The sequence below is a fragment of the Neltuma alba genome, unplaced genomic scaffold, assembly GCF_004799145.2.
Source record: "Neltuma alba isolate B1F8T4 unplaced genomic scaffold, ASM479914v2 tig00012563_pilon, whole genome shotgun sequence".
NCBI lineage: Eukaryota > Viridiplantae > Streptophyta > Magnoliopsida > Fabales > Fabaceae > Neltuma > Neltuma alba.
The window spans coordinates 215,583-233,334 of NW_021637018.1; the positions used below are offsets into that span (position 1 = coordinate 215,583).

Genomic DNA, 17,752 nt, shown 5'->3' on the forward strand with positions numbered 1-17,752 from the left:
TTTTTTAGATAGATAAAATTTAAATTTTAAAACATAAAAGAACAATGTGTTCGGAAATATAGATGATAAATCTTCTATCATGGATGGTACTGAAACGTGGCGGCATTGTTTTACATCAAAATGATTTGATTTTCTGCTGGCATAAAAATTGGATACCATTGTTTGAATCATGTTTTGCATGGAGCACAAAAATGAGCAGTTTTATTGATGACTTAAAAATAGTAAAAAAAATTTAAAAATAAATTTCACAATATTTGTTTTTAAATAGTAAAATTTTGCACAACTAATGAGACGTATTTATTAAGCATCTGGGTGACTTGTAATGTGTGAAATTAATAATTCATCTGAATCACACTGCTCGCTCTTTGGTTATTCTTCCGTTGATCAGCCCCTGGCCCCAAACCCTTACCCTCCTTCTGCTCCTCTCTCTTCTTCTTCCTTCTTCTATCTATGTTCTACTCTCTGCAATTCGCAAACCCTACCCCTCTCTTCTTCTGATTCCTTGCTGACTTGACACATTTCACTTGCCACCAATCGGAGCTATATTCCCTGCTTTGCATTCATCCGCTGCCTTCTCCCCTAATTTGACCTCCCTGTCTCTGAATTGGACCATCTGCAACTCAACCGCGATGGCTGACGGAAAGGTTAATCTGCCTGATGATCTCTTCTCCTCCAGGATTGCCGAGGGGCATTCCTCTCTCAAAGGTGATTTTCTTGTTAGGGCTTTCCTCTTAATTTCTATTTATTGGCATCTTTGCTGTTTTATTTTATTGTGTAGCATTGTTTCCTACTTCGTCTGGATCCGTTGAATTTCAATCTGTGGTGCTTTGTGCGAGTGAATCGGATGCCCGACATTCCTATATCTTCCTTCGTGGGCATTTTTTATTTTGTATGGCTATTTCCTTGTATTTTTGGGGTTGACTTCACTTACAATTGAGGATTAAAGTTATGCTGTCTACCTTATCTCGGTTTGACTCTTCTGAGCGAGCGTTCCTGTCTCACTATATTTATTTAATACCGTAATCTTTCGACCTGGATTGTAAGCACCAGTGCTTTAATGGGCTGATTTGCCCGTAAGTGATGTTTCGTTCCTCCCCCCTTCTTGTCAAGGAGTCTAGTTAACTTTGTTCTTTTTTAGCTATAAATATAAATCATGAAGAATGGTATTGTTCTCCTCTTTCCTCAGTTGTCATGTTGGTGTTATTTCTTCATCGGGTAAGGCTTGCATATTGTTATTTGCACGCTTTAATTTGTTTTATCTTTCATTTTATGATTGCCCTGGTTATATGGTCGCAAATTTTGATAAATCTCTTGATTTTTTGATTTGTTCGTTTCTTTTATTCTGATTATGTATCCCATCAGTGTTTTTATGTACAAACTGAATTGAATGCATGGCTAACTCTTTGTGTTCTGGGTTGTGGTAGTTGAAGCATCGGGAGGAGATGGTGGGCAGAAAGGGACCGTATTGATACCAGATTATTCAAAAGGTACTTGTTAATCATGGTATAAGTGAAACATAACATTAAAGTTTCGTATTTTTCTGTAAATTTTGCCCATATAGTGACTGTTGGTTGATAAAGACTGCTTTTACTTTCAGATCAAGTGCCATCGGACAGCAGCATACCCTTATCTCCACAGTGGCTTTATTCTAAACCCATCGAAACAAAGACATCAGCTAACAACTCAATGGGGGTGGGAAACACTCGCTTTTCATTTGTTGTGGATTATCAAACTTTTTCATTTTTACTAAATCTCTGTCTGTTAGGCCTCTCTTTTATTATTATTTTATCCTTGAGATGGGACAGCTGATTGATGGTCTAATGCTTGCTTACTGGCGCTGTCTTCTTAATCTAAAGATGCTATCATTTTATCTTGATAGTTTCTTTCTTCTCCGCATGTAGGCTTAGTGGTGTAGTGTGGGGAAGGGAACATGCAGCCGATTACTTACTTAAGACTATATGTGGAGTATGAGAGAAGCTAATGGATAACAATTAGATTTTAGAATTTTTATAAGACTTTAAGATGTAATTTATTGCCCTGGATCACTGTCCCTCATTGAATTGTGACAGTGCAAACTAATAATTTTGTTTGCAGTTTTCCAGCGTATCAGTATGTTATAAAGGGTGCTCTTTTGACCTTAGTTTATGGCATTTAGCCTGGAAACTTTCCCAAGAACAGATTTTATTTTCCCTTAACAGGGCAATATGAAGTTACGTATTTGCAGTCAACTCTATTGATGTTGAATTAGGCGCTTCATCAGCATTGTGCGCTCTAAGATGTACTTTCTATTAAGAAAAAGTGACAGGCTGGAGGAATGGGGATGATTCCAATCTCTTTTGGTTGTCTTCTTCATATCTTCTGATTAAACACTGGATTTGTTCTTTTAAATACACAATGTTTAGTTTCTATTTTTTTTTGTTGGATTGAAGAATTATTATTGCACTTGCAATGATATTTCTGCTCCATATTATGTATCTAGTGAGCTTTTAACTCATTAGTTTGCCTAATTAAGGGGAATCAATATTATATTTTTCTGCTTGGTTATTTTCATCAGGCTAACTCTACTGACCCCATACTGAAAGATAGTTGGCGTATGGATGGGTCCCAAGATAAGAAAGATTGGAGGAGAACTGCCACAGATGTTGACACTAGTCGTCGTTGGCGTGAAGAGGAGAGAGAGACAAGCTTACTAGGGAGAAGGGATCGCAGAAAAGAGGATCGTCGTCCAGAGGTTACCTCAACTTCGGAGAACAGAGCCCTGCCTTCCTCTGATCGCTGGCATGATGGTCGTGGCTTAGGTCATGATTCTCGGAGAGAGAATAAGTGGTCATCAAGATGGGGTCCTGAAGAAAAAGAAAAGGATTCTCGGAGTGACAAAAGGAGTGATGCTGAAAAGGAAGATGCTCAGGTTGAAAAACAGGCTTCTGGTGTTAGCAGTCGCTTAGGTTCTGAACGTGACACAGATTCTCGTGACAAATGGAGGCCTCGACATCGGATGGAAGCTCAAGCAACTGGTGTGGCCACATATCGTGCTGCCCCTGGATTCGGGCTGGAGAAAGCGCGTATTGAAGGTTCCAACGTGAGATTTTCTCCTGGACGAGGAAGGGCCAATTTCAATGCAAACCAACAAATTGGAAAACCATTCTTGGGCTCTAACTTGGTGTCTGCTCCTTTGGATAATAGTAAAGCTGTGCTGGGGAAATCTTGTCTTCCTGTCAATTCATATTGCTACCCTAGGGGTAAGCTTCTTGACATATATCGTAGGCGAAAGCTTGATCCAGCTTTTAAAACCATGCCCAGTGGGATTGAGGATTGTTCACCAATAACGCAACCTGGATTTGATGAACCATTGGCATTTGTTGCTCCTAATGCTGAGGAAAAGGTATGTGGACGTGGCATATTTGATTCCTGTTCCTGTGATGAATCAATATCAATATTCAATATAAAATCTATAGCAAGCCACATGATTCGTATGCTATCAATAAAAAAAGTAGTATAGCTCATTCTTTAAACCACATTCAAAATGTACGGGGTCCCTCATCTGTTTTGCATCCAAAAAGAATTTGTTTTTGATCTTTTATGCAATCTTTTTAGCTTGTGGTGCGTCTGATGGTCAGACCACCTGAGTGGTCATTGGCGTGTTTTTCATTCACATTCTTAAGTTTTGTATGTTGATTGTAGGCTGTACTTAGCGATATATGGGGTGGAAAAATTTCTAACAGTGAAGTCTCAAGCTACTTCTTGGGAGAAAAGGGTGGAGGATCAAATAATGATATTTCAGGTGATAAATTGTATGCTTTTTTCAGTTCGTTCTGTAAAATTTTTATCTTCCGTTCTTTTGATGGAATTCCTCCCTGATTCCATTCAGGTGCTGATTTAGCTAAAGGAAAACAAACTTTGTCAACTGGCCTGAGAGGAATAGTTGATTCCGGAGGTAATGTCTTGAGTGATTCTGATGCAATTTTGATTGCAGCAGCATCAAATGCTGATGGTCCATTGAAAGATATAGTCGATGGTGAGATATTACTATTTTCCTCTCTGGCTTTATTCTAATTAAGTGAAAGTAAAATCTTCTCATTTCATCACAAGTAATGGATAGAAATTAATTTGTCTATTCAGGAGTTGTACCTATTAGAGAAGGAAAGAAGAAAGACATGCTTAGCCATGGTGTACCTGACAAAGATGAGAATTATGCCAGCAGCTATCAGGTGGGAAGTGTTCACAGCAATTATGTTGCTGAACCAGAAACTTATGATAGCCAACGGGTACTGGCCTCTGCCTTTCAGACCCAAGCTAATGGGGATGCTTTCAAATCATCTGCCGCATCAGAAATCAGTAGTGATCTACCTGACGACTCTGGCAATCTTTTTGATTTTTCACCTCTGCACCAAACTCCAAGTATTATTCAACAAGACTTGAAGATGAATGAGAAGTTGCATCTGCTTGAAAGTGTTGTTGCACCCGAGGACTTGAGTTTGTGCTATCTTGACCCGCAAGGGGTAGTTCAAGGCCCCTTTCTTGGGATTGACATTATTTCATGGTTTGAACAAGGCTTTTTCAGCACAGACTTACCAGTTCGCTGGTCAGATGCCCCTGAAGGTTCTCCCTTTCAAGAACTTGGTCGTATCATGCCTCACCTTAGAGCAAAGTCTGGTTCAGTTACTGGCAGTGACCTTACTACTCAATCAGAAGTATCTGATGCCACTGGAAGGAACCTGAAGGCTAATGTTCATTCTCTTGACTATGATGGGTCTATCATTATAGATGATCAAACTTGGGCTTCATCCCAACCTGAGACTACGTCAAGTGCGGGCTTTCGGTCCCAAATACCCGATCAAAGTTATCCAAGTAAATTTTCTGGTGATCAGAGCTTTAATAGTTTTGTCACACAAGATGGTGGTGAGGGATTGCTTACTCATTTTGTTGTCGTCATAGTTGTCCTCTGTTATATCTTCAATCGATTTATTTTCCATGTCATTTGTACTTATTCATTTCTAATCTCTATCCAATTCTATTTGTGTAGACATTGCTTTATCAAAAATGGCCAGAAGCAGCAGTTGTAACCCTTTGATGAGGCCTTCTGAGATAACCTCATCTTATAACAGTCTTTCTCATCAACCCATTGCAAATGAAGTTTCAAGGAGTGATATGCACGAGGCTGATAAGCTGCATCCCTTTGGTCTATTGATGTCTGAGCTCAGAGATGCCTCTCACTTAAGACGTGCACAGTCCTACAATACATCTTCAAGAATTGGTGATCAGGGTCATTTTCTAGATTCATTAATAGATAGAGATGCCCCTTTTGCTGATCAAAGTTCTTTTGGTGGTATGGTTGGTCAGCCTTCTAACAGGGAGACATGGTCAGATGATCATGGGTTAAACAGGCATTTTAATCATGATCAATTTGTGGGTTCATTAGATGAGCGCTACTTGTCCCACATGGGACAAAAATATAATAACTTTGATGTGCCAGAGAATCTTTTGTTGCAAAATCTGCAGGAGGAACGGCTTCAGCAGCAAGCTAGTCTATCTAATCATTTCCCTGAACATCTTACCGGGTCAAATTTAGAGCGATTTTCAAGTTTCTCTCATTCACAGAACAATAACTCTGGCATTCAGCAAATGATCCATAATTCAGGGTCAGATTTGGAGCAGCTTATGGGACTCAGACGCCAGCTTGAGTTTCAACAACAGCAAGAGATGCACCATCAACAACTTCTTCAACAAATGGAATTGCAACAACAGCAAGAATCTCAAGCTAAGCAGTTGTATCTTGAACAGTTGAGACATCCCCCAATACCAGATTCAAATTTGGGGCAGTCAAAACTTGATCTTGCTAGAGAGAACTTGTTTGATCAGCTTCAGATGAGGAAACACATGTTGCATGACTCACAGCAGAATTCTTATTCAAGGCATCTGGATCCGTCAATGGAGCAGATTATCCAAGCAAATATGGCCCATGCTGTCCAAGGAAGGCAAGCTGATTTTTCAGACCTTTTGATGCAATCAAGACACGGGAATATCCTGCCTTCAGAACAGCAGCTTCATCTCCAGCAAGAACAGGTGCGGGCACAGCAGTTAGCTTTTGCACTTGGACAGCAGTTGGGTTTGGAAGGAGAAGGGCATTTTGGTAGGTCTTGGGCAATGAATGAAACGGCACAATTATTAAGAAATCCTGCAACTCATCAATTGACTCACACAGCCGGATATAATGCTTCAGATTTCCCAAAACAGCAGCAGAGGTTTTTGCCACAAGAGGAGCAATTGAGCTATCTGGGCAGGAACCTTGCTGAGCAGAAGCAGAGAGGGTTCTATGACCCCATTTCTATGTTTGAGAGGTCTACAGCTGCTTCTGCTGGTGCTCTGGCAATGAATTTTGATAGTGTAGGTAATTCTGTACAAGGAAGGGAATTGCAAGAACAAAATCGCTACATGCGCATCCCCAGTCACCTTGGTTCTTTAGCCTCTCATCATTTACAAGCGTCTGATGAGCTTTTTGCTCATAACACAGATGCGTTCAAGGGTTTCTCTGTGAATAATGGAGATTTGGAAAATAACTGGACTGACCCACGGATGGAACTGCAACACGTTGAAGGTGGGAGACACAGAAGAGAATTTGGAGTTACTGTTCCATCAGCAGATCTAGACGTGTCTGCATCTTCTGGAACTCATGAACAGATTCCAGCCCAAGGTTTAGCGGATCTGATTCATCAAAAACTTGGTCTTCGGTCAACACAACAATCACATGTTGATAAATGGCATCCTCTTTCATCAAGAAATCATGATCAGTCCTGGCAAGTTCCTGGGGCTAATTCATTAATTCAGCCCTTTGATCTTCCACAAGATCAGCAGCATCTGGATGATTCGTTTATAGACGGGTCTCCAAGTTCCAATCCAAATGCTGTAATGCAAGACCATTTTAAAAGCATGAAAATGGCTGAGCAATACAGTAATTTAGGGACCAATGAAAGAATGCCTTTCTGGTCTAGGTCTGGATCGTTAGTGGAAGAACCATCACTCTTCTCTGCCAACAGAGATACTTTAAATCCTGTGTACGGAAATCCTCTCCTAATTAATAAGTCAGCTATGGACAATGACTTGCTGGAGTCGGAGACAAATAAGGGGCAGAGGCATGAATTTTTAAGCTCAATGAGCAAGTCACTTTCAGGTGTCTCAGACTTCTCTGAACGAATAGAAGGCACCATGCATCCAATGGAACTTCCTGTTATTGCCCATAGTAGACGTAGCTCACTGAGCAGTGCAGGTAATGTTCCCCATACTGCTTGCTTTAGTAGACATAACTCTTAGATATAATTTTGAACATGAAACTGCAGGTGGTGATGGGGGTTCATATGGTCGTGAGTTAGTTTTAAATAATTCACATGGGGATGAAAGTTCTAGTGACAGGTAATACTCTTTCTGCATATTTTGCATTTTTATTTTGTTCAATCCAATCTGGCTGTTTAATTGTTTGGGTCATTCTAGAAAATATTTTGATCTGTTTGCTGGTTGATGGGCAAGAATTGTATTAGATTATTTGAGTTCAAGCCTCGTAACGGTGCCATTCCTTATCTCAATTTGGTTGCATAGGTGTATTAGAGGCCAACAAAAAGGGAAGAAAGAGGGGGAAAGTGGGTATGGGTGTTTTTTTTTTTTTTGGGGGGGGGGGGGGAGGGCTTCAAATATAGGGGATGATAGCTACAGTAGACAAAACTTTCCGTGATTTTGAGTCATGTGCAAATAATCTGCCTTTTATTTGAAGTTTGACATGGAATTCTTCTAGACTTCCAACTTTGTGCGGATAACTCCCCTGCCATTAATGTTCATTAAAGGGCAGCTCAGTGCGTGAAGCTTCCGCTACACACAAGGTATGGGGAGGGTAGACCTACTTTGGGTCTGTTATGCGCAGCCTTGCCTTGCATTTTTGCAGACGATTGCTTTCACAACTCAAAGTTGCGACCGCCTAGTCAGACGTTGACAATTTTACTGTTGAACCAGTGCTATCCCTTACCATTTAATAGTTCGTTATTTTACTGATAGAATATCATACGTCCTTAATCGTATCTCTTAACTTCTATTTTTTAAGCAGATGGCCTTGAATTTTGGGTTATATTCTAATAACTCCCTTAAATTTTAAGTTATTGTGAGATAAACCCTTTGTCAATTACAGACAAATTAAGTTATTCGCATAAATTTAAATGTTTAGGGGAATTTCATTGTCAAATGATCAGGAAAGTTATCTGCTTATATTTTAGAGGAGTTAGAGGAGCTTTGAATAATCTAGCCAAGGATCAATTGGCATAAACAGTCGCTTAATTCTTATGCATCAATACTGTTCTAGCCAAGGATAAATTGGCATAAACAGCGACTTAATTCTCATGCATCAATATTGTTTATTTTCTTCTTGCCCCAGAAGTTTGATTGTCTTGTACTGACAGGACACTTCCAACTAAAGGGTTTGATAATGCTATCTATAAGCGCACACCTGTATCTCGAGTTTTATCTTCTCCTGATGTTCAGTCAGACCAACCATCTGGAATTAATGCCAATCAGAACAGCGTGATAAATCTTATAGCCAGCGATGGTATGTTCTCTTATCATGGCTACTCTATCTTTTCAGTCTTTCGAAGTAAATGTGTTCTGTTCTCTGTTCACTGCTGTTTTATTTTTCACCTATTGGATCTTTCGAAGTAAAATGTGTTCTGTTTTAGGGAGACGGGAACCTTCAGGAAACCCGTCAATCAGCAATCTGACGGATGCTCAGGCTTCTGGGAAAAAGGAAGTGCGATTTAGGAGGGCTTCGTCGTGTAGTGAAGGTTCTGCGTCAGAGACGTCTTTTATAGACATGCTTAAAAAGCCTGTTTTTCCAGAGGCAGATGCGGCCGGTGGAGTTGGCGCTGAGTCTTTTGATGGGGGAACACAGGCAGGGCGGAGTGGTAAAAAGAAGGGCAAGAAAGGGAAGAAACAGCTTGATCCGTCACTCCTTGGTTTCGTGGTATCCAGCAACCGCATCATGATGGGTGAGATTCAACGCCCTGAAGACTGATAGCTTCTTCTAGATTAGTTGTTAAATTCTCGCCATCGCCCCCCAAAGCGTACACACACACACTTGGGAAAAAGGGGGCTTGAAATATTACTGTATAGTCCAGTAGAGCACAATAGCTATAGTTTTCTTCATATTCCCTCTTCATGGCTTTTTCCACTGTGTACAGTGATGAGAGTGTATATAGGCGGAAGCCATAGTCATCGTGATGGATAGTTCAACAATTTTTTCGAGGATAGAAGCATAGAATGAAAATAGCAATCAGAGCATATTCAGCATCTTACTTTTGCAGCCTTTTTAAGAATTATCGTTAAGCTGAAAAATGCGCAAAACTCGAGTAGTTCAGCATTGCTCTCCGATAATGCCTTACCTTTGTTGCACAAATTTTTGTTAGTAGCTCGATGGTTCACCTGCTGTAAAGAGTTATAAGACCTTTCTACGGCTCACCTCTGGGCCAACGCTATCCTTATGTTTGCTTTAACAGTGTAGCAAGAAGACTTTGAAACGCTGAGGATACGATCTTAGGATATGCCTTTTGATTTGACTGCGTTACTAATCTCATTATTAACAAACGACCTTTTTCATTTATGACCATTGATGAAGTGACCATAGTATTTCATTTTTAAACTAGTTACGGTTACTCCTCACCTCTCTCTGCTCTCCTCGCTTAAGTTATTTTGCGTTCCAAAGTTCAATATAAGCTTGTTGGCATGCAGCTTGACTCTTTAATAACAGTTAGTCCTGCGGCGTTGTTTAAGCATTTAGGAGATGCTTTGGGGTTGTTCGTTCATAAGGGAAAAAATAATCCATAATTCTCAAAATTATCATTTTTTAGCTTTTGTATGAACGAATTGGCCCCAAAGCAGGGGAAAAACTGTCTTTAGTTCACCTGATGGTAACTCTGCAACGGTTCATTTCAATTTCGGAAGACAATTGTATTACAAGAGATTAATAATTATCAATCACTGGATATGATATTAATTAAAGTTTTCAATATTTCTTTTGTTTAAAGCCATTAACTATTAAAAGAGAACGTAATGCAAATTTAAAAATTTATAATATAAACATAACTGAGATTGGAAACTTGTTCTGTTTTTAGATAAAGTTGATGATTTAACTCACTTCTCTTAATTCTAGCGGGATGATTAGAAGTGATTTATATTGGGGACGAAAAGAGTAACGTCCAACTTCCGATTTGGTTTTCTGAATTTTTAACTGGACGGGATGAATTGAACAAGCGCGTTAGTTGAAAATTATTAAAAAAAAAAAAAAACAGAGCCAGATTTATCGGGATGCCGAACCTAAGGAAGAATAAATTATTAGATTGACGGTGAAATACTATTGGACAGCTGTACAAGCCCCCAGCTAGCTCTCTTTCTCCCGTGTTTTTAGTCTTAGAACTCTTGCTCTCTCTGCTTTCCCATTTCTGTAACCTAAATTTCACGGCCATTAGCAGCGCCATAGATAAACTTAATTTCCCAGGTTTACGCAACAGACTCGTACAATGCCTATTATATAATCTGATACTTAGGGACTGTAAATCTTGTCACCCCTTCTTCCGGAGCCTCATGGCCGAAAACGCCCATTGCTTTCCATCTCCGATTCTGCCCTGCCCGTCCCTGTTCCTGGGGAAAGTCCTGCCACTTAAAAGTTTAGCAGGGCTAGATCGTATCGGGCATTTCAGTATTGAGGGCTCATTTGGGTTCGAGTCCAAGTCTTTCCCAAACTAGATTTCAGTAATGACCGGCCCAAATGGAAAAATAAATACTGGGTGAGGTGTTCAGTTGTTTCCATCCACTGTTCTAATCCCAATAAAGTATTCCATGAGTTGATAATATTTGATAGAATGAATAAATAAAGCTTAGTCTGTAAAGTGTAAGACACGCTTCATGGGAAATTGTTGGACCGTTTCAGGGTATGCATATACAGTGTCAGACGGAGAGATCGAGAAGAGGTTGGTTTTCGTTGCCAGCAGCATGAGTCATGACTCGTTCCTCCTACCTCAACCATGAGCAGCAATTGGTATTATTTAAACGTCTACTCGGTTCAAAGGTAACAATACTAGGGATTTCTTTTCCTTTTTCCTTTCTCATATTGTTACCTAGTTTTTGCTTTTTAAGCGTGTCAAATGATCATCATGAGTTGAAGCAAAAATCTTCGTTTTTTCCTGACATTTATACTTTTATGAGCGTATCATGTCGTGCATTGTTAACTTGTGAAAAAGATGTGTTTAAATATAATCATTCACTTGGTTTTAAAAAAAAAAAAAAGCAACATAATTGCTCTTGGAAGTGTAATCATTTGAAAATTACACATGGGCTAAAAAAGGAACAAGACTCTAATGATAAAAATGGTCACTAGCTAGTGCTCTATTTCCTTATTCTTAAAGCTATCTTTCCCATGTTTTTACCCCACAACGATGGTTAAATGGATTAGAGAATCTGGTAAAGTTCTTTTCCCGCTCCAGAATGGAATGCTTTTGTTTTAATTGAAATAAAGGATAAAGATAGCGATCTCAAAATAAATGAAATCAAATACCATTTGCGATACCTTTGTAAAATTCTGGGCCACTGTCAAAACAGATGTCTGATGAAACTCTGCTGATTCACAGCGAAACGCATATGTTATTCAGTGAAATTGAATACAAATGGACAAAAGATAAGTTAAATGTGAAAAATAGTTGAAGAAGAGGCACATGCAGTGCAGGGTGTGCATCAGAGGAAGTATAAGAAAGTAATTGTGGTCATCGAGGGTAAGAAACCACCGCAATATTAAAATGAGACCTCAAATTTGATTCGTTCGTGGAGAAGAAAATCAACTGGAAAGGACAGCACGCTCAAATAAATAAATAACCACACATCAAAGCTTCAGGTTGAGATTTGGCAAACATGTTGAGTCGGAGCTAAATATTGCAATTTGCAAATAAGCTCCCCGAGTACCCTTTTGCGCTGTCGTCTATAATGGCATTGATCTTGTCGTGACTTTTCACAGACTCCTCATATCAGATTCGTAACCATTCTCAAATTACAATTCAAACTTCACGATACCACTAACCCATGTGCGTTTGGCTGGTGGTGCCACTTTAGTTCTGAAAGTCTTGACCAAACCAAAAGTTTCTGAAAGGAGCCCAGAGGAACGCATATCTCGGCATGTCAAATGACACTTTCAAACTCATTAGTGAAATTCTTGTACAAAAAGTCAGTGCTTCTAGATTACAACCTGATTTCCCAATTTTTCTCTCTCTCTGGTGCTTTTCCATTAGGTGGGTCAATCGAAATCGGGTGATTTTATATGTGCATGCAATTTTTATTCAATTAAAGAGGCTGTCCGTAATGATAGCCTGAGTTGGTGGGTGCTGAAGAAATCATGGCAGTGATTGGTTGCTTGACAAAATCAACGAAGAAAATGCGTCGCCTTTCACACTAATTTTATGTGAAAGCACAAGAAAACAAATGATGGACTTGGTTGAATAAATGGAATTTAATCCCTTTCATGTGCTGTCACGAATCTAGATAAGACATGAAGCTGCGCATATATTGCTACAGATAAGTCTCATTATCATGTAATTAATTATGCAGATAATGGCTTCGGATCAAGCATGTGATACATCCACTACTCGAATTTTATCTCTTTTCTGTATAGGTGCTGCTGTAAAAGTGCGTTAAATATAGCACCAAAGCAGTCAGAGGACTCACAATTTAAAGTTGACCGGTTTAATCTCATGGGAACTCACAATAAGGGCTTCATAGATGGAGTTGCGAAGTCCAAACACAGAAAGTCTTGTATTTTAGCAATTTCTCTCTTCTCTACAAGTTTGTTTCATGTTCCCCAAGATAATCACTTACATGCAATCAGTTCAACATGGGAACTAACTGCTGAATATAACTAGGAAGTGTTATTTTAGTAAACATGAGACACAGGAATTACCTTTTTCACTATTACAAGGATTTTAGCTTCAGGAGCATCGGGTTAAACTGGGAGAATTTGCTGATGCTCAAGCTCAAAACAGTTCACGGGAGTCAAAGTGAGCAGTTTTAGAAAGTTCACTTGTCTCACTTCTTTGGGTCTTTCTCCCTGCTACAAAGCAAGAAAGAATAAAGCAAAGTACTTTGGTGTATGTGGTGGACTTCTCAGTTTACCTCCACCTCTGCTACAATACCCTGGCTTCAGGCATTTTATTGATGCTAGCAGGCGACTTAACAATATTAATTTAGTCATGTCAATAAGTACATCACAAGACTTTTCCAGAGAGTAAAGAATGAGAAACGCTTGAATACAAATACCCTTTTCAAAGAAGCAGAGCTGTAAATGCTAGGCACTGATACCCTTTTCAATATTTTAGCTTCTTAACAGTAGCATTGTAAAGGGAATAAAAACAGTTTACTAATTTAACAAAAGGAAAGATTTCAGGTGATGAACATGGAAGTAAAGCATCCAGGCTGTTGCAAGTTAATCAAGGGTGCCAGGCAGCCGGATGTAACTTGCAAGTGTTGTTCCATGCATTGATTAGAATCTTTCAGACGATTAAGGAACTACAGCAAGAATTCCATCACAAATTTTGGAAAATATGATTATGAAATCTATAGCATCAATCTCACAAAAAGATCAGCACCCCTTGAACTCGAGAAGAACAAAATAATTGATTGCTTCACATAGTGATACTTAAAAAACCTCTCTGAATTAAACAAGAGTTTTAAGCCCAAAACCAAGCTAGCTGGCAGCGCAATTCCATCTGCAAGCAAGTTAACATCATAAACAACAATATTATAACACACGTGAATATACCAAAAGAGTAAATAGTAGAAACTTTGAACTCGAAGTGAAGCACCTGTTCCAGGAGACTTGAGCACTGCAGTGCAGAAAAAAGAAGGGTGAAACAAAATCCAGGTCCTATTGAAAGCTCTGAATCTGAGGCATCTATGTCCTGACGTCTTCCATATATACAACAACACAGAAGCCATCGTTGAAACCTCTGCCTCTGGACAATGCTACATTTTTTACCCAAACTCAATTCAGAAAAATCTATTGCCCTGCAGAACCTTGAGAGTCATCCTTAGAAGGAGGAGGATGATGCTGCTGCTGCTGCTGATGCTGTTGTAGGTGTACTCTAGCTTGACCCATCTGCTGGTAAATCTGGCTCAAGGCTTGTGGGTTCAAAATCCCTATATGACCATCTTGAGACAGCCCCAGCTCCAAACCAGGAATCTGCTGGTTACTAGTCCCACCCAAAATTGAGGCAAAACTCATAGGACCCATGTTAGTGGCTGCTGCTGCAGGCAAGTCAAAGCCAGGGAACCCAATCTTTTGGAGGTAGTTTGAACTCTCAGTTGCTAAGCTTGGTGCAGATGGACCAGAAGATGATGATGACTGAAACCCAAATCCACTGACAGAAGAAGGCCATAGACCTGTGGTCACATGGGGTCTCCCCAAATTCCCACCAACCATTGCCCAGCTGGTCCTACTTCCTGGCCCTATATTGGACCCCCCTAATTCATCCATTTTTTGGTGTAATCCTGCAGATAGAGAGGTCCCCTCTTGTGAAACAGAGCCTCCTGCTGCGGCTAAAGCAGATGCCGGTATTGTCCCGGTTCCAGTGGCCGCGATTATGGACGGCTCCGCCTGCTGGAGGAGCCACTGTATGGTTTCTCCATCAGATTTGTGACCCAATTCTCTGGTCAACTGAAAGATTCTGGCCGCACATAGAGCAGGCATCCTTATTCTTCTTCCTCTGCCTTCCACCTTGGTGTGTCTATCTTTGTTGGAAGCTCTCTTTGGGGCCAACTGCTTGTTCTTGCTGTTTTCTTCTTTTTCTGCGATCGAAATCTGGAAATCCCTCACTTCGGCTGCTCCTTTATTGTTCTCCCCCATGTTGGATTGTGGCCGTGGGAGACTCAAGAACTTCTTGTTGGATGCCTCATCCGGCTTCTTTGAGCCCTTGGGATCCATGAGCAAAGCAGGGTAAGGGAGAAAATAATAATAAAAATAATTATAGCTGGGTCCTCTTTGATAGAAGAAGGCGACCTGAAAAGTCCTAAGCTTTCATGAGTTTTTCACCGTTTTTGGCAAAGATTGAGGGACAGACAAACCATTATTAAATATTAAAATCCCAATGTGCCCCCATGGCAAGTATTTCTTTTGGGACTAAGTTCAAAAATTGCATCATTCCCTCTTTTTATTTCAACATGACTAGAATTTTAACTTCTCTCTCTCTATACTTAAATTTACGGAGGGGACAGTGTTTATCTCTGGTGAATTCATGGGTAGTGCGACCTTTGTTACGGAGGAGTAGTCAGTGGGTTTTGACCAGTGCGATGTGAAAGCAACTTTAACGGCCTCTTCATCTTTCACCTTTCACACTCTCTCTTTCTTCACTGCACACCAACACTGTACGGACATAGTAATTAAGCCCGATGCTTTGCCACCACATTCCGCCTTCAATTTCTTAAATCTCATGCATCCCATAATTGCAACACCAGAGTATGAGGCCACGTGGTGGATTGTGATAGGACGGCAGCGATACTTCTTACCATTCAAAGAAGATGAGATTAGAGGGTATAATTATAAAAACAGGACGAAAAAAGGAGAGATTTTGAAGTAATGGGGATGGACGATGGTGGTCGCTCAGCATTAAGAAACAGAGGAGGCCATGAGTGAGAAGTATGAGCTATGAAGGAGGAAATGGTGGGCCCCCTCTGCGACCTAAACAAAACAAGAGAAAAGAGCAGAGCAGAGGGCTTGCTCACAAAACACAACACAACAGAACACCACTTCCAATGATCACTATTAAATTGGAGTATTGTGTCACTCTGTTCTTATTTTCATTCATCTCCTCGGTTGCCCACTCGCATGCCTACACTCCACTCACCTTGGAGAACTATACCCACTCTCTTTTTCAGTTAAACCCCAAAAAAAAAAAAGTGTTCAGCTTTTAATAGACTTATCTTTTTTTTTTTTCCTTTTTGTAATATTAGGATATCCTCGTCTCATATTGGGGATATTGGGGTGTAAATAGACCAGTCCTTACTTTGAATAATAGGCTAGATTTGTGGTAACGCTTGTTGGCTTGAACCTGACTTGCGGCCTGTAAAAAACTTTTTATTCAGCCTAGGCTTGGCCTGTAGCCTACTGAGAAGCCTATATTTTTAACAAATTTTAAACATATATAAATCAATTGAAAATAACAATAACTCGACTCAAATTATCTAAAATACAAAAATAAAAGATATAATTAGGAAGAGGAATAGCCGAATGAGAATAGCTTCATAGACTTAGGTTAAATTTCAGCACTTGTAAATTTACAATTTTAACCCAAAAAAATAATAACAGGCCCAGGCCGCTTGGCAGACCTAATAGGCTTATTATCAAGTCTGAACCTGGTCTGATAAGGTAAACAAGCCCTTTAATAGGCTTGAGCTTGCTCTTATATTTAAATAGGCCATGCCATTTACAGGACGGACTCTTGACAAGTCGTTTGGCCTATTTCCACCTCTAATCCCACATTTTCCCCATAGCTATCATTTTTGCCAGTTTTAGTTAACTATGGAGTATCTTGTTTATTTTAACTTGTTTGTGTTGGTCTTCTTTTTATGGCCTTAGATATATTTGGTTTGTCATATAATGTGCAGTAAGTATTATATTTATTTTTAAATATTTAAGTTTTATTAAGAATATAAATCTCAATAAAACATTCATAGAGAGAATAAAAGAAATTTTTTTTGCCACATACATGCATGTATAATCTTAATGTCAAGCAATGTAACTATTCCGTTAACCTTTTTCGGTAAAAAAAAAAAATGCTGCCACTTGTTTATGTGAGTGGAAAGAGGGCGAAAAGGGGGCGGGGGGGGGGGGGGGAACAAAAATAAATAAAAACATATAGCACAACATGTTATCTGCAGTGGAAAGAAAAGGCTATTCGGCAACAAGAAAATGTGAGAGAAAATGATATATGAAGTCCTTGTTTGCCATGTGAGGTGATAGGCTCAGTGTTTTCTCCTTATCTTGACTTATGTCCACTTGAACAAATGGTGTTATATTTTTAAATAAAATAAAATTTAATGATAACACTGAAAATCCGGAGCCATTTTTATTGTTGCCGTAGATTTAAAATTTTTTTTAATACCTGTATTCGTATCTTGGCCTTTTTTACAACAAAAGAATTAAATACTTATTCATTAATTTTTCGTTATTAATAATCATGAACGTGAACTGTTCGGTGGGATAATGGGATAATTGGATTTGGAGTGTTATAACATCTAAGGCAAGTCTGTTTTTACAAACTTCGTTTGTGGATCAGCATTTGATGACTCCAATGTTGAACCATTGAAGCGAAGATCGATGCCCTTTTGTCGTCTTCTTGTTTTGTGTGTTGTGCACACACGCATATATATGCAAATATATGATGTCCCTCTTTTCTGCCCCTTTTTTGGTTGAGTTTCCTCGAGTGCATACAATACAAACACACACACATGTTAATTAAATATTTTTACGTACTTTTTAAGGTAAGCTGGCTTCGTGATTCTGGCAACAAGTTAATGTTTTAACCATGACGGCAGGCAATTTCTCCACAAATAAACGAGTTTGTTTTTGTAAATGAATAATTTTTGTAGGACAATAGAGCTGGAAATTTCAAATTCAAACTCAATAATAGTAGTGTTTGTCCAATGCTCAGAAGTAGCGTGCAAGTTTGGTGTCCAATCAAAGATTCAT

At 39.4% G+C, this 17,752-nt stretch overlaps 2 protein-coding genes across 4 annotated transcripts; one reads left to right on the forward strand and one right to left on the reverse strand.

Moving 5' to 3' along the window:
* The first annotated feature begins 392 nt into the window (after nucleotides 1-392).
* Nucleotides 393-9,324, forward strand: LOC114728642 (uncharacterized). 3 transcript variants are annotated; one of them, XM_028915566.1, is made up of 11 exons: nucleotides 394-705; nucleotides 1,425-1,487; nucleotides 1,598-1,692; nucleotides 2,555-3,382; nucleotides 3,682-3,781; nucleotides 3,869-4,015; nucleotides 4,120-4,899; nucleotides 5,024-7,264; nucleotides 7,335-7,407; nucleotides 8,439-8,584; nucleotides 8,712-9,324. In XM_028915566.1, the coding sequence occupies exons 1-11, from the start codon at nucleotides 630-632 to the stop codon at nucleotides 9,044-9,046; spliced, it is 4,884 nt and encodes a 1,627-aa protein (XP_028771399.1). In that variant the 5' UTR covers nucleotides 394-629; the 3' UTR covers nucleotides 9,047-9,324. The 3 variants fall into 3 exon arrangements, with proteins under 3 accessions (XP_028771401.1, XP_028771399.1, XP_028771400.1); XM_028915567.1 differs by having other exon boundaries at nucleotides 4,120-4,860; XM_028915568.1 differs by lacking the exon at nucleotides 8,712-9,324 and having other exon boundaries at nucleotides 393-705; nucleotides 7,763-8,573.
* A 4,196-nt stretch (nucleotides 9,325-13,520) lies between these two features.
* LOC114728647 (transcription factor TCP20-like) lies at nucleotides 13,521-15,225 on the reverse strand. The gene is made up of 2 exons (XM_028915573.1): nucleotides 13,872-15,225; nucleotides 13,521-13,775 (listed from the first exon to the last, which is right to left on the reverse strand). Exon 1 carries the CDS (start codon nucleotides 14,987-14,989, stop codon nucleotides 14,066-14,068), a length of 924 nt encoding a protein of 307 aa, XP_028771406.1. The 5' UTR covers nucleotides 14,990-15,225; the 3' UTR covers nucleotides 13,521-13,775; nucleotides 13,872-14,065.
* Nucleotides 15,226-17,752: the final 2,527 nt, after the last annotated feature.

What these genes read in the sequence shown, in the direction of transcription:
- LOC114728642 (XM_028915566.1), top strand. Translation starts at nt 630, where the DNA reads ATGGCTGACGGAAAGGTTAATCTGCCTGATGATCTCTTCTCCTCCAGG. An exon ending in GATGAAAGTTCTAGTGACAG is followed by an intron (nt 7,408 to 8,438) that starts GTAATACTCTTT and finishes TTGTACTGACAG; the next exon opens with GACACTTCCAACTAAAGGGT. An exon ending in AAATCTTATAGCCAGCGATG is followed by an intron (nt 8,585 to 8,711) that starts GTATGTTCTCTT and finishes GTTCTGTTTTAG; the next exon opens with GGAGACGGGAACCTTCAGGA.
- LOC114728647 (XM_028915573.1), bottom strand. Translation starts at nt 14,989, where the DNA reads ATGGATCCCAAGGGCTCAAAGAAGCCGGATGAGGCATCCAACAAGAAG.